At 40.1% G+C, this 13,458-nt stretch overlaps 1 protein-coding gene across 2 annotated transcripts in view; it reads right to left on the bottom strand.

Moving 5' to 3' along the window:
* HECTD2 (HECT domain E3 ubiquitin protein ligase 2) overlaps positions 1 to 3,495 on the bottom strand; it is a 63,978-nt gene extending 60,483 nt beyond the window's left edge. Inside the window, exon 1 of one of the 2 annotated variants that reach the window (XM_069459794.1) lies at positions 3,315 to 3,495. Coding sequence is in view for 1 of the 2 variants with exons in the window: in XM_069459792.1 (XP_069315893.1) it covers positions 2,112 to 2,255 (144 nt within the window). In the remaining variant the exon portion in view is untranslated. Of the gene's footprint in view, positions 1 to 2,111; positions 2,357 to 3,314 lie in introns of those variants that run through there. The other variant, XM_069459792.1, reaches the window with a different exon arrangement.
* Positions 3,496 to 13,458: the final 9,963 nt, after the last annotated feature.

Below are 13,458 nucleotides of genomic sequence, written 5' to 3'. Positions count from 1 at the left end.
CTCTTGGCTTTCCTGCCCTTTGGACACAGCAAATACATATTTCTAGACTTAGGCTTTTCACTGCTATAGCTCAGAATTCCAGCTCTGGAAATCTCTCTTTGAAAACTACACACACCACCACATATATTCTGCCATAAATTCTGTTAAAAAAAAAAAAAGTCATGAAAAAAAATGGTACCGACACTGAAAGAGCTTATAAGGCACCAGACACTGCCTTCAGAATCTCAATTTTTTCTATTCATCCTCATCCTCTTCTATTACAACTTATGTCTTTTCAAAGTTTAATTCAATATTTTAAAAAATTTCTTGAACTCTATTCTTCTCTTTGATTAGTACAGACCATAATCCTTTATTTACAATTCCAAAATACTATAAATTCTTAAAACCGAAATGTTTTTGCAACTCATTTGGTGGCAAAAACATGTACCTGACCTGATCTGACATGAGCTATTAGTAGTTTGATTTTATTCCCTTTATCGTGAACACACATACATTTCCCTGCAGTTATTAATATATGCTTGATTATGGATAATTGGCCAGGACCCCATTGTGGGAATTATATAATACATGGTGTGTACACACACTGAATTTCCTTTCTAAAATCTGAAAAACTTGAAATTCCAAAGCCCCAAGGTCTTTCGTTAACAAACTGTTAGACCTGTATCCACACTGTATCAGTTTCTGCACATTTTTATTCCAAACCTTCAATTTTTCAGCTACATTGAGCATGTACCTGAAACACCCAATCATGTAATCATTTCTACAAGCATATGCATTTATTGTAAACAACCAACTTAGATATGAATTGTTGGAACTCTGTGAGTTAAGAAGTTCCTATATAAGCTCTGAAAACCTAGGGTACCAGCAGCAGGAACCTGGCCTCCAAGCAGTTGGGTGACAAATTCCTTCAAAGCATTTCCCAAGCTAATCCCTATCTGCAGCTCCAATTTACCAATTGCAGGTTTACTTTTAAATGTGTGTCATTACTGTACACAATTTGCTGCACTGATTTAACTTAAAGCTTGTTTTAACAATTTCCACTTATCACAGCCCTTAGACTTTTTTTTTAAAAAAACCTACTGAATCAAAACATTATTCCTAATACTAATACAGTACTTTAAAGAAGACTGAGCTATTTTAGTAAGTTCTTAGTCATTTAAGAGGGAGGTTTTAAGAAATGAATTGCAAGTAAGAATAAAGAAAATGTATAATGTTCGCTAAACTTTTACTATTTTGTCACGCACAGCTGCATGACAAGTCATGATCTTTAAATATATCAAAGTAAACTTTCAAAAAGTATTTAAATATTATGTCAAATTAAGAATCGCAAAATCATTTTTTATTATGCGCTAACGTAACCAGAATCACAACCACCAGTGAAAATAGGGAAAGGAGGGGGAAGGGGCTGTCCCATGACATCATCTGGCAATATGTAGTTTGAAGCCTGAGAGCGCTCTCCAAATAACCCTTACAAAAATCCAGCTGAGAAATCATCCTTGTCAAGCTTAGATAACTTGAGTTTAAATAAAAGGTTCAAAAAGCCTCCCCCTTTTAAGTCACATGTCTGTACCATATGAAAAATGAAAACCATCACCGATGCATCTACCTCCCACTACCCTGACAGCAACGGAAAGGTCACAATTAAGTGGAAACTCGCCGCAGAGCCTGTTCGGAGGGGGGAAGGGAAAGAAAAGCGAAGAAAAGGGCGAAATCTCCGCGCCTCCGAGGCAGGCAGGCAGGCACCTCCGTGGAAAACCCACTCCGCCTGCCTGACATCTATGCTCATCCAACAGATAATGCCGACTCCAAGATGCAGGTCATTCCCTTAGAGAACGTGGGGGCCAAAACCCCAGAAAATAACCCAAAACATCCAGCGGAACCGACCACCCCCACCATTTCCCGAGGGTGGAAGGTGCAGCTCGCGAAGTGTTCGGGGCTGTCCACCAGGCACAACTCTTTTATTTCGGCCAAGGAAGGGAGACCTGTGTGCATCTCTCCAGGCGGCCCGGGGGTCCTGGGGGAGACGCGGCCCTCCGGGCGCCCCTCGCGCGACCGTCCTCCCTCCCGACTCTCGCCGTCGGGGCGCCCCGCGGCCCCTGCCCGGCACCTACCGCGGTCGCGCCGGCGGCGGCGCCCGCAGACACGATGGGCGGCAGCTTCTCGCGATCCGGCTCCTTCCCTTTCCTCTCCTCAGGCGCAGCCGCCGCCTCTGCGAGCGGCGCGGCGGGCGAGGGCACCCGACCCGCCTCACTCATGTCGGGCCGGGCGACGGGAGCGCAAGGCGGCGGCGGCGGCGGCGGCGGCCGGACTGCTGCTCGGGCTGGTGCTGCTGTCGCAGCGGCCGCGAGAGGGCTCTGGGCGGCCGCTTCCAATCGCCGCCGCCGCTCCGCCCCCGCCCGCGCCCGCGCCCACGCCCGGGCTCAGCGCGCGCCCCCGAAGCCGCGCGCCCCTCCTTCCGCCCCCGCGCGCGGCCGGCCCGCGGACCAGACACCGGTCCCTGCCGCGGCGGCCGGTTTCCCGCTCCGGGCTTCCTCGCCCCGCCCGGGACTCGCCCGTCGCGGGTTGGAAGCGCCGGCCGCAGCCCAACCTCGTCAACCGTAAGGGCCCCGGGAGGAGGCGCCGCGGTCGATGCCTGGCCGCCATGTTGTTTGCAGAACGTCGCCTAAGATGACGAGGAGGGGACCCCGTGCCGGGGCCGCGCTGGAGGACCTGGACTGAGGGGAGTGGGGGAAGGGGTGGCAGCCGAGGCCTGCAAAGGGTCAGGCGGGGATAGACACAGTCCAAGAGGTACCTGTAGGACAGGAGCACAGCCTACCCTTCACGAACAGTCCTGGCCTGGGGCATCTAGACCTGTGTGCCAACGCCCTGGGCCCAAGGGTCTGGGCTGGTGGCCTTTTGCCACTTTCACCCTAGCGCCCACATAGCCGTCCGCCTTGGGGCCCCTGCTTGCCCCTCTTATCCCTGCCCGCCCTCCTGCCCCCGGGAGAGCCTGCCGCGAGCCTGCACATCCTCCGGAGGCAGCCTTTCCTTTCTTAGCGACCGACCCCTTTCTGCACGCCCAGATAGCCTCAGCCTACAAAGGAAAAGCCTGGGGGTGGGAGGTGTGCGACGCTGTGTTCCCCCTCCCCTTCCCCCCGTAGGGTAGGATGGCCAGGCCACACTTTCCATTCCTGTTCCTCTCGTCCCCCTTTTGACTGCCAAATCCGCCTCTCCCTTCCCGTCTCCACGCGCCTACATTTTGCTCTCCCCGCAACCCTTTGCTGCTTCCTACCCTTCCTTGTTCCTTTCCGTTTGTAAGTTACAGATGGACATACCCCGACTCTGCTGCATCATCCTTAATATCAGATCATCATAAAATAGTGGTAAAAACTTTAAAATAGAGGAGAGCTTTTAATCAAGATATTAAAACACCCCCCGCCCCACCACAAGACACATAGACAATTTCCTTTCCTTTCTCAACGCCCCCTCCTTTTGCTTTTCTCAGTCTACCGGAGCTTCGGAGACACCTGCTGATCTAAGAGAAGTAAGAATGTGCTGTATCGCCTATTAAAAAGGGAATTTCTAGACACTTAGGTTTTCAGATTTTTAGGCTGTGGCTCATTATTTTACTCGAGGTTCAGTGAATTTTCAGATCTAGCATATCCAGATCCAAATATAAGAACCAAAAATATCTCTGAAACAAACCCAAAGATGATTTTTGTGTCACCTATTATTTTACATAATTTAGTTATTCGTATAAGTGCTGGATACAGTGCATCTGAGATGGGGTTGTATGTTTTTCAAACCCAGGATTTGTAACAAGCAGATCTGAAGAAAGCAGTGTAATGAATACATTAATTAATGTTCACAGTTGCCTTCTACATTATAAATTCTGATTTTAATTTATGGAAGGGATTTCTGGTTTTAATATAGTTGCTGTCACTACCTATTTACTTCTTAGTTAACAAAAAGTATAAAATAAGTGCCATATGGTCAGCAAAAAGTATTTCAGTGCTAATTAGCCTTGGAGGGAAATGATGTATACAGACATTATGTCGAAGCTTCCTCCTTTCTATTTTTCTTGAATTCTTTTTCAGGATTTTCTTTCCTTCTTAAACCTCTGAAATACTCATCCTATTGGGAAGAACATAACATTATTTTCTACTTTTAGCAGGTCCACATGCTGATCATTGATATAGCAACAGCTCAAATGTTATTTTATAAAGTAAAGCCTTTATTTTAACTACAATTCAGGAAATTCTGTGCTGCAAAGTCTAGGTTGATAGAACAAATACTAGGGGAAAAATTATCCTCTCTCCTATGTTTTCAACTAGATTTAGTAATTTGCTATAAAAATGCTTGGATGAGAAACCATTTGGATTACATGCCTTATGCTTTCTTTTTTCATGTGTGAGACTAAATAAAAGTGTGTCTGTACATGTAGTCACATTCAATAGAACAAAATGCTTAAATATTGGCAAAACAAGGCAAGTCAGAAATTTTAATTTCTGGTACTGTACCAGAGTAGATAATAACCCATTTCTAAACAAGTCCACTGATTAATTCACTTGTGAGTTCCATATCAAAAATGATAAGTAATTCATTGATGTTTGCTTTTACTTCTGATTGAATAAATGCTGGCAATTCACCACCCCATCCCTCTCTCCATCATACACACTCCAGGATGGGGGTTGGAGCATGGCAATGTGAGCTGCTGGAAGGCTGTAGAAAGATAGCTCTAGGGGAACTTGTGGGTTTGAGAGACACATTTCCAGCTGCCACCAGTGTGCTTCTGAGAGTCCAGGTGGGAGAAGAGAGTATTGCAGAGTAGGACATACAGAGAACGCTGACCATTCTGTATAAAGGTGTGGAGAAGATGCTTTTCAGCTATACCAAGTGTCAGTGAGGACTGCAGCAGTGATGGTATCCAAGTATAAACTCATAGGAAAAACTGGGAGTGAGGCAGGAGAAACATTTCACCTTCCTAAGTCCAGATGGAAAACATGAGCTCATTAATTATACCTGTGGGGGAATAGGGATTTAGAGGTGGGGAGTGGGGGTTAGAGATCTCATTATTTCCATGGAAGAGAAGGAAAGACTAAATTACAAGGTAATAGAAGGTCTAAATTATAGATAACTTCTATTTTAATTACATAAAGTAATATTAATGTAGTGAACCATAACAAAGTAGGTTGTGACAGGTCACTAAAGCATGTTTTATAACTAATATCTTGAAAGGTATAGCTATGAAGTAGTGCCACTTATTTTTTTAAAAAAACACCTTTTTCATATTTCAACTGTTGTCCTAAAGTAGTAAATTTAGGGAAATATTTTAGCCATGTGGACATTGTTAAAAACATTATCAGAACTCTTCCTTAGGTATGAGTGTGGATTTTTAAAATTACTATTTAAAAAATAACTTTTATTTAAAAAAACATTGTCATTACAGAAAAAAATAGAAAATACAGATAAGCAAAATGATCGTACCCAACTTCAGATATTAAGTAAGACCTTGGTCTGTATCTACAAAATCTCCTGTATCTCTATTTAAACACACACACACACACACACACACACACGAAGTGTGTTGCTTAGTTTTTATAAAAATAGAACATACTGAAACACTGTTTTGAATCTGTGCAACTCATTCTTTAGAATATCCCCAACAATGTGATAAATCTTTAGAGGATGATTTTTAAAAATTGTGCAGTTACATAGAGCCAAGACTAAAGACTAAAGTGGATGATTATCAAGTTTATATTTTTAATCAGACCTCTCTGGAATTTTCTCTCTGGATTCCCATTGCCATTGACCCAGTCAAGGCCCTCAACATCTCTAACCCTGATTATTTTCATAGCCTGTTAAATGGTCTTGCCTTCAGTTTCTTACCTGCTCTAATTGCCACCAGAACAACCTCTTCAAAATACCCAATTTCTTGCCAGTCTTTTGTTTAAAAATACTTCAGCAGTCTTTCAAAGCCTTAAAAATCTGAACCCCCTAGTATGGTATTCACATGAATTCTTTGCAAAGAAGGTGGTTCTTAGCGTCCTAATTAGAACCATTCTTTTATTTCTGCTCATAGAGCATGTTGTACATACTTACCTTTATGGACCTGTTACGTCTTAGTTATTTATTCCCGTAATGAGTCATGGCATAGAGGGAAAGGACCATGGCTATTTACTCCTTGAATCCCCACATGTAGTGCCCTACTTGGAATGTGCTATTAGCAAGGCACTCAATAAGCTCAGAATAAATAAAACAAGTTGTTTTCTTAATGTGGTTTGTAAAGGGGCTCTGAAACTGTTTCCAAAGAGGTATTTTAAAAATGCTCTGAGTGATGGACTACAGTCATGAAAGGTTTGGTCCTGATATTACTTCTTAAAAATCTTAATCTAGAGCAGTGCTACCAGTAGAACTTTGTGTGGTGGTGTAAATGATCTATTATCTGTACTGTCCAATATGGTAGCCGTAGCCACATGTGGTTGTCAAGCACTTAAATTGTGGCTATTGTGACTGAGGAATTGAATTTTTAATTTTAATTTTAATTAATTTTATTTAATTTATATCTGAATAGCTGCATGTGGCTAGTGGCCACCATATTGGAAAGCAGATCTATCTGGATTTCCATCTCAACTGTAAAAGAGCACTTCTAAATTAGTGGCACCCTAACTAAAATATCTGCAAGCAAACCTTCACCAAAGTAATGAGGGCAGGTCTAAAAGAGCTCTGATAACAAACCTATAAGGCTAAATAGCTTTTTCCTCTTGTTTCTTTTTAAAAATTTTTTTAGAGACAGGGTCTCACTCTTGTTGCCCAGGCTGGAGTGCAGTGGCACAATTTATAGCTCACTGCAGCTTGAAACTTCAGGGCTCAAGTGATCCTCTGGCCTCAGCCTCCAAAGCAGCTGGTATGACAGGCGCCTGCCACCACACCGGGCTAATTTGTTAAATTTTTTTTGTAGAGAAGAGGTCTCGCTATGTTGCCCAGGCTGGTCTCAAATTCCTGACCTCAAGTGATCCTCTGACCTCAGCCTCCCAAAGTGCTGGGATTGCAAGAGTGAGCCACCATGCTCGGCCATATTTTAAAAAATGTCTTTTATTTTATATTGTTTTCACAGGAGTTTGCATTCATAGGTGAAACAAACTACATTTGGCTATATCTTGTCTTGGTCCAGTGCTGTGGAAGAATAACCTAAACTAGGAGAAAATGCTAGTAACAGTAAAAATTGAGAGGGTCGTATGTGTATTCAAGTTGGTTTTGAATGCCCTCTTTAAACATTTTCAAAGGAAATGCTAATTGAAGAGTTCTAATTAGTTCTAATACTAATTAAAGAGTTCTGCTTGATAAACTAGTTCTATAGAAATGCTACACATGAAATTCTCCTTCTAGCCTTCTCTGGATATATTGATCACTCTTCTAAATCTTAACTCCAATTTTACATCTGTTTTCTACTCATGAGAGACAAAAACAAGAAACAACAACAAAAACGCCACAATAAATGACACATCAGAAGCAGCCTATGCATGATGTACCTATTGAACATTTTTTGAGTCTAAGTTAAAAGAAACTCTTTGTCTGTTCTAAGGTTGCTGAAGACATCAAAACAAGTAAGAATGGCAGACACTGCTATTCATTCTTACCTTTTGTCTTGCTAGGGGAACCCTGGTTTAATTTGGAATGGTGATATGCCCAAATGAAAGTGGTTTCTTTTCTAGACTTTCTTGCAGCTAGGGGTGGCCATGTAACATTATTCTGGCCAATGAGATATAAACTGAGTGTTTTAGGGAAAGTATTTGCTACATTTATTCTGGCTGTAATGAGGATATGATATGTGGACATGGTGCCACAATTGTGTAACTGTGAAGCTGCAAGCGTGAGGATGAAATGTGAAAACATTAAAGACTGTGTAGTAGAAAGATAGAAGGAACAGTTCTGAAATTGTAGAACTGTTACACTAGCTTAGACTGCCTGTGTCTAGATTTCTTATTTTGTGAGGCAAATAAATCCTTATCCTGTTTAAATTCATATTAATTGGTTTTTCTGTCATTCACAGGTAAACAAATTCCAGTTGCACTCAGCACATGTGTGCACACACACGCACACACACATGAACCCACAAACCCACAGTTTTTATTTTTTGTCTTAGCTCATCCCTAAACTAGTCAATTAATTAATTTCTTCTGGTTTAACCTATTGTTTCAGGCACAACTCTAATCAAGCAAAATGTCTTATCTTTTTAATTCTGTGATTAATAGTTCAGGAATTACAATAACGTTAATGAAAGCATAAACTTTCTTCTTCAGAGTTAGAAAAGAAGCCTCTATATTTCAACTCGAAATATTGGAATAAATAAAATTAGGTGTTGTGAAAATTGACTTTGGTTCTGGCTCTTCCAATTTTTAACTCATTATGTGGCTTTTGCAAAATCGCTGTCTTTGAGTTAGCTCCCTTACTCTTGCATGGCTATTGTGAAGAAAAATGAGAAAACATGCAAAAGTGCTTTGTGAACTATGATACATTTAAATGAATCTAATTTAATGAGCACTACTGAGTACCGGAGACTGTGCTAAGCACTTTTGTTCATGGATTCTCAGAAAACAGCTTTTAGTATTGTTGTATAGTAGAGAGATTCATTCCCATTTTATAAATGTGTAATTAAAATATCATATCTAGTAAACTTCAGATTCATCTCTTTACTCCTCATAAAGCAGAGAATAGTTGCTCAATAAATGTTTATGGCAGGAAAAATGTATATTTTATTTCTTTTGATATCCTATAATCATATACCATTTAGGATGTTATAAACTCATAGTAGATTTGGCCACAATAAAGGACTGCTATGGAAGACCTACTTAGTACCTGCCTGTTGGCCACCATCCTCACAGAACATTTTCTACTAGAGATATTGAAATAGTCACGCTTTATTAAGCTGGAAATCCAATCTAAGCATCTTTGGCTAATAATTTCTCTTGCCTTTAGAGGCTTTTGAGGTCAGATAGAGAGGAGCCCTGGCCTTTAGCACACTTGCAGGCCCACAGGCTCAAGAAACATTGTTGTTTGGATGAATGTTAAATGCTGCAGAGAGACTGCTTTTTGGGTTCTCCAATTATTACTATATTACAATTATACTTTGATCAGTAGAGTGCATTCTAGAAAGATTCGGTTGATTATTCTTTAAGCACATCAGGTATTGGAGCTTATTTACTTTTTAATTTTTTCCATCTTTATTAATATGAGGGATAATTGACAAATAAAAATTGTATAGATTTAAGACATACAGTACAATGTTTTCATATATTCATACCTTGTGAAATGATTACCACAATCAAGCTAATATATCATTCACCTCAGATAATTACCTTTTTGTGTGTGTGCTGAGAACACGTAAGACCTACTCTCTTAGCAAATTTCAAATATACAACACAATATTATTAACTATAATCACCATGCTGTACATTAGATCTCCAGAACTTACTTGCTATGGTTTCAATGTGTCCCGCAGAGTTCATGTGTTGGAAACTTAATTGCCATTGTATTAATAACAGTATTAAGAGGTGGGACCTTTAAGAGATGATTAGGCCATGAGGGCTCTGCCTTCACGCATAGATTCATGCGGGAGTGAGTTTGTTATCATGGGAGCGCATTAGTTAGAAAAGAACGAGTTCAGCCCCCTTTGCCTCTCCCACCCTCTCTTGTCCTTCTGTCACGGGTGACATAGCAAGGAGGCCCTCACCAGATGCTTGTGCCTTGATCTTGGACTTCCTAGTCTACAAAACTATCAGCCAATACATTTCTGTTTTGTATAAATTACCCAGTCTGCGGTATTCTGTTACAGCAGCACAAAACAGACTAAGGCATTATTCATCCTGCATAACTGAAACTTTGTACCTTTTAACCAACACCTGCCCATTTCTCCTAGCCCCCAGCCCATGGCAACCACCATTCCACTCTCTGCTTCTGTGAGGTCAACATTTTTAGATTCCACATATAAGTAAGATCATGCAGTATTTGTCTTTCTGTGTCTAGCTTATTTCACTTAGCATAATATCCTTCAGGTTCATCCATGTTTTTCCAAATGACAAGATTCCTTCTTTTTAAAAGTTGAATGATATTCTGTGTGTGTGTGTGTGTGTGTGTGTGTGTGTATGATTGTGTATGTCACATTTTCTTTATCCATCCATTTGTTCAGGGACACTTAGGTCAATTCCACATCTTTGCTGTTGTACATAATGGTGCAGTGAACATGAAAGTGCAGATATCTCTTCAGGACACTGATTTCATTTCCTTTGTGCATATACCCAGAAGTGGAATTGCACGTTCCTATGGTAGCTCTGTTTTTAATTTTTTGAGGAACTTCTATATTGTTTTCCATAATGGCTGTACCCATTTACACTCCCACCAACATTGTACACGGGTTCCCTTTTCTTCACATCGTCACCAACACTGGCAACAAGGTAAGTCCTAGGTGGTATGGTAACTCAGGGAGTGGGCCCAGGAGTCCTCATTTTAATAAGCTAGGTCATTCTGAAGTAGTGGGGGTGGATCTACTAATAGTCTAATGTATTTGAACAGGTATTTTCAGAGAGTGGAGGTACTTGCTTCATAAACTTATTTTGGAAACTTTTAAGAAAAACAGGTTAATAAGAGTTTAAATTATATCTAATGAATTATATTTTGACAGTTTGAGTCATTTGTCCATAATACATCTGCCAAAGATAAATGCTCTTAAAACTTAAAATCATACATTTTCTGCTTTGCTATCACAAGATATGATTTCATTGCAACCACAATGACACTAATTTAATACCTTTTATCTTTTGAAGTGTAGAAAATGGGTTTTAAGTAATCATTACTTAGTGAAAATTGAACTGTCACCTCAAATTGTCAATAGATCAGAAAATTTAAGCAAAACTAATAGTTCCTTTACTCTTCAACTCCATACAAGTAAAAAATGTTGCATAAAATTGATAGGCACCATTATTATCATTTTTCCCTTTCAGATCTCAGCTTGTCAGATCTATCCATATTCTGTTGATAACATAATGAAATATTAAAATTTGAATGCCAGTTAAAAATGGATAAAAGAAAATTATATTGTTTATCAACCCATATCCCAGAGGATTAGACATAAAAAGATTTCAGTAAATGACAATTCATTAATATTATTAATTTGAATTGAATAATATTCAAATACTTGAAAGTACTCATTATATCTGTGACTAACATTTTAGTTTGCTAAAAAGATGATGTTTTTTTAAAGGAAAAAGAATAAAACATTTTTAAAATAGTCTCTGTAAAATTCCAACTTGCACTTTTAAAAGACCTCTATTCCGTTAAATAAAATAATCGTATATGATCCTAAAACTTATTTTTGCTTGAGGCAAAAATTCCATTGATCAGTACAGTAGACAGAATTTCTAAAGTGGTCTCCCAAGATGTCCTAGCTGACTACATAGACGCTGTGAATGTGACGGGATTCACTGCTGTGATTGTGCCATTTTATATGGCATAGTTGACCTTGAGATAGGGAGAATATCCAGGTGGGCCTCATCTATGACAACTTATGATAGTGTTTTCTCTGGCTGGCAGAAGTCAGAGAGATTCTCGGTGTGAGAAGGGCTCCTTGCACCATTGCTGGCTTTGATGGTGGAGGGGCTACATGAGAAGGAATGCGAGCAGTTTTAAGGAGCTGAGAGAGAGGCTCCGGCTGACTGCCAGCCAGGAGACAGGGATCTCAGCCCCACAACTGCAAGGAACTGGGTTCTGCCAACAGTTTGAATGAGCTTACAAGTGAATTCTCTCTAGAACCTCCAGATAAGAGCCCAGCTGGCCTGCACCTTGACTTCCGCCTTGTGGGACCCTAATCAGAGAACTGCCTGGACTTCTGACCTACAGAACTGTGAGATCATAAATGAGTATTGCTTTAAGCTGCTAAGTTTGTAATTTTTGACACTGCAATAGAAAACTAATACAGTGAGGAAAATTGTGACCAGAATATTCAAGGTAGAAGGGACCTCAGAGAGCTTCTAGCCACTGGTTCCCTTGACAAAGAAGGTCTCCAGACCAGAAATGGTGTGAAACCTAACCTATTTCCAACCTTTAAAAAGCCTAAATTGTTACACAATTAATATCAAATACTGCTGCACAGACTTACCTGATCTTGAGAAATCAAGTTTCTTTGTTTTCACCCCGACTAGAACATAAACACCAATTTAGAGAGAGATGTTCACTCTTTTGTTCACTATTATCCCTAATGCCAAGAACAGAACCTGGTACCCAGTAGGCACTTAATAAACATTTATTGAATAAACAAATAAATGATTAGGGCTAGAATTATATCATCAGTATTAAAACAATAATTATTCAACTGTTAACAATTATTAATATTTACCCTTGAATTCTTTAGCAAGATAATAGTAAACTTATTTGAATGTGTAAATGTAGTTAGATTGGCCAAATCATTCAAAACAGGCTTCATGGGCATAGGAAAATAATACAAAGGACATTAATTATTAATTTAAAAAAAACATTACTTTTGTCCATCCTCCCTAGATACAGATGAGGGAACGGAAGCCTAGTTAGGTTAGGTAATAAGTATGTAACTGTTAGCTAAATTGTGATACTGGCTCTAAATGTTTATGATAGAAAGCTTTTTAACCAAACAAGAATCTATCCAAGCTTAAAATTGGTACGTGCTACTGCTAAGTCAGCTATGGGAAGAGAAAGTAAAAACAGACTAAAAAAAGCAGGCTTCAGAGTCACAGTTACTAGGACACAAACTCAATTCCATTCAGTTTCATTAAACAAAATTTACTGAACATCTATGTGTAAGATACTGATAGACACTCTTTGGATTCTGAGGATGAACAAACATGCCTTGACCCTCCAGGAGTTGCAGTTTAGGAGCAGAGCGAAGGCATGAACCCAGAAAAACACAACACTAGGTGCAATGTGCAGGGCGCTATCGCGGTGTAAGCAAAGAACTATGGGAGTGAAACTGGTGGAGAGATTTTTTGTAGCTGGAAAGATAGTGAAAGGTTTCACAGAGGAGGTGTCATCTGGGGCATTGGCAACGGTTACTGAGTGGAATTTCTTCTAAAGTTTATTTACACTTTACAGAAGAGATGTTGCATTAGAAACTTGCCCCTTGAATTCTTGTCCCATTGATGATCTAAAATCTAAACAGAAGCAAAACCAGCTGTAGAATTGCTATGTCTCAGAAATAAACATACAGAAACTTCTTAGACTGAAAGTTGTACTCGCTTTGTATTTTCCCAATGCTCATAATGCTTTATTCCCTTGTCCTTCGGTTTTTTCTTAAATACAGTGATGCTTAACTCCACACTATGGTTAATGTGGAGGACAGAGCAGTTTGAAAATATGAAAAGATACAGCACTAATTTATTCAGATAGCTGCTTCAGAGCTGAAAGGAATCCCATCTCCAATCCCATTTGTAGCTTGTAGTTTTTCCCCCCTCC

The sequence above is a fragment of the Eulemur rufifrons genome, chromosome 28 (assembly GCF_041146395.1).
Source record: "Eulemur rufifrons isolate Redbay chromosome 28, OSU_ERuf_1, whole genome shotgun sequence".
Classification (NCBI taxonomy): Eukaryota; Metazoa; Chordata; class Mammalia; order Primates; family Lemuridae; genus Eulemur; species Eulemur rufifrons.
Note: the sequence above shows the minus strand (reverse complement) of the source record. Positions and strands in the feature narration are given on the sequence as shown.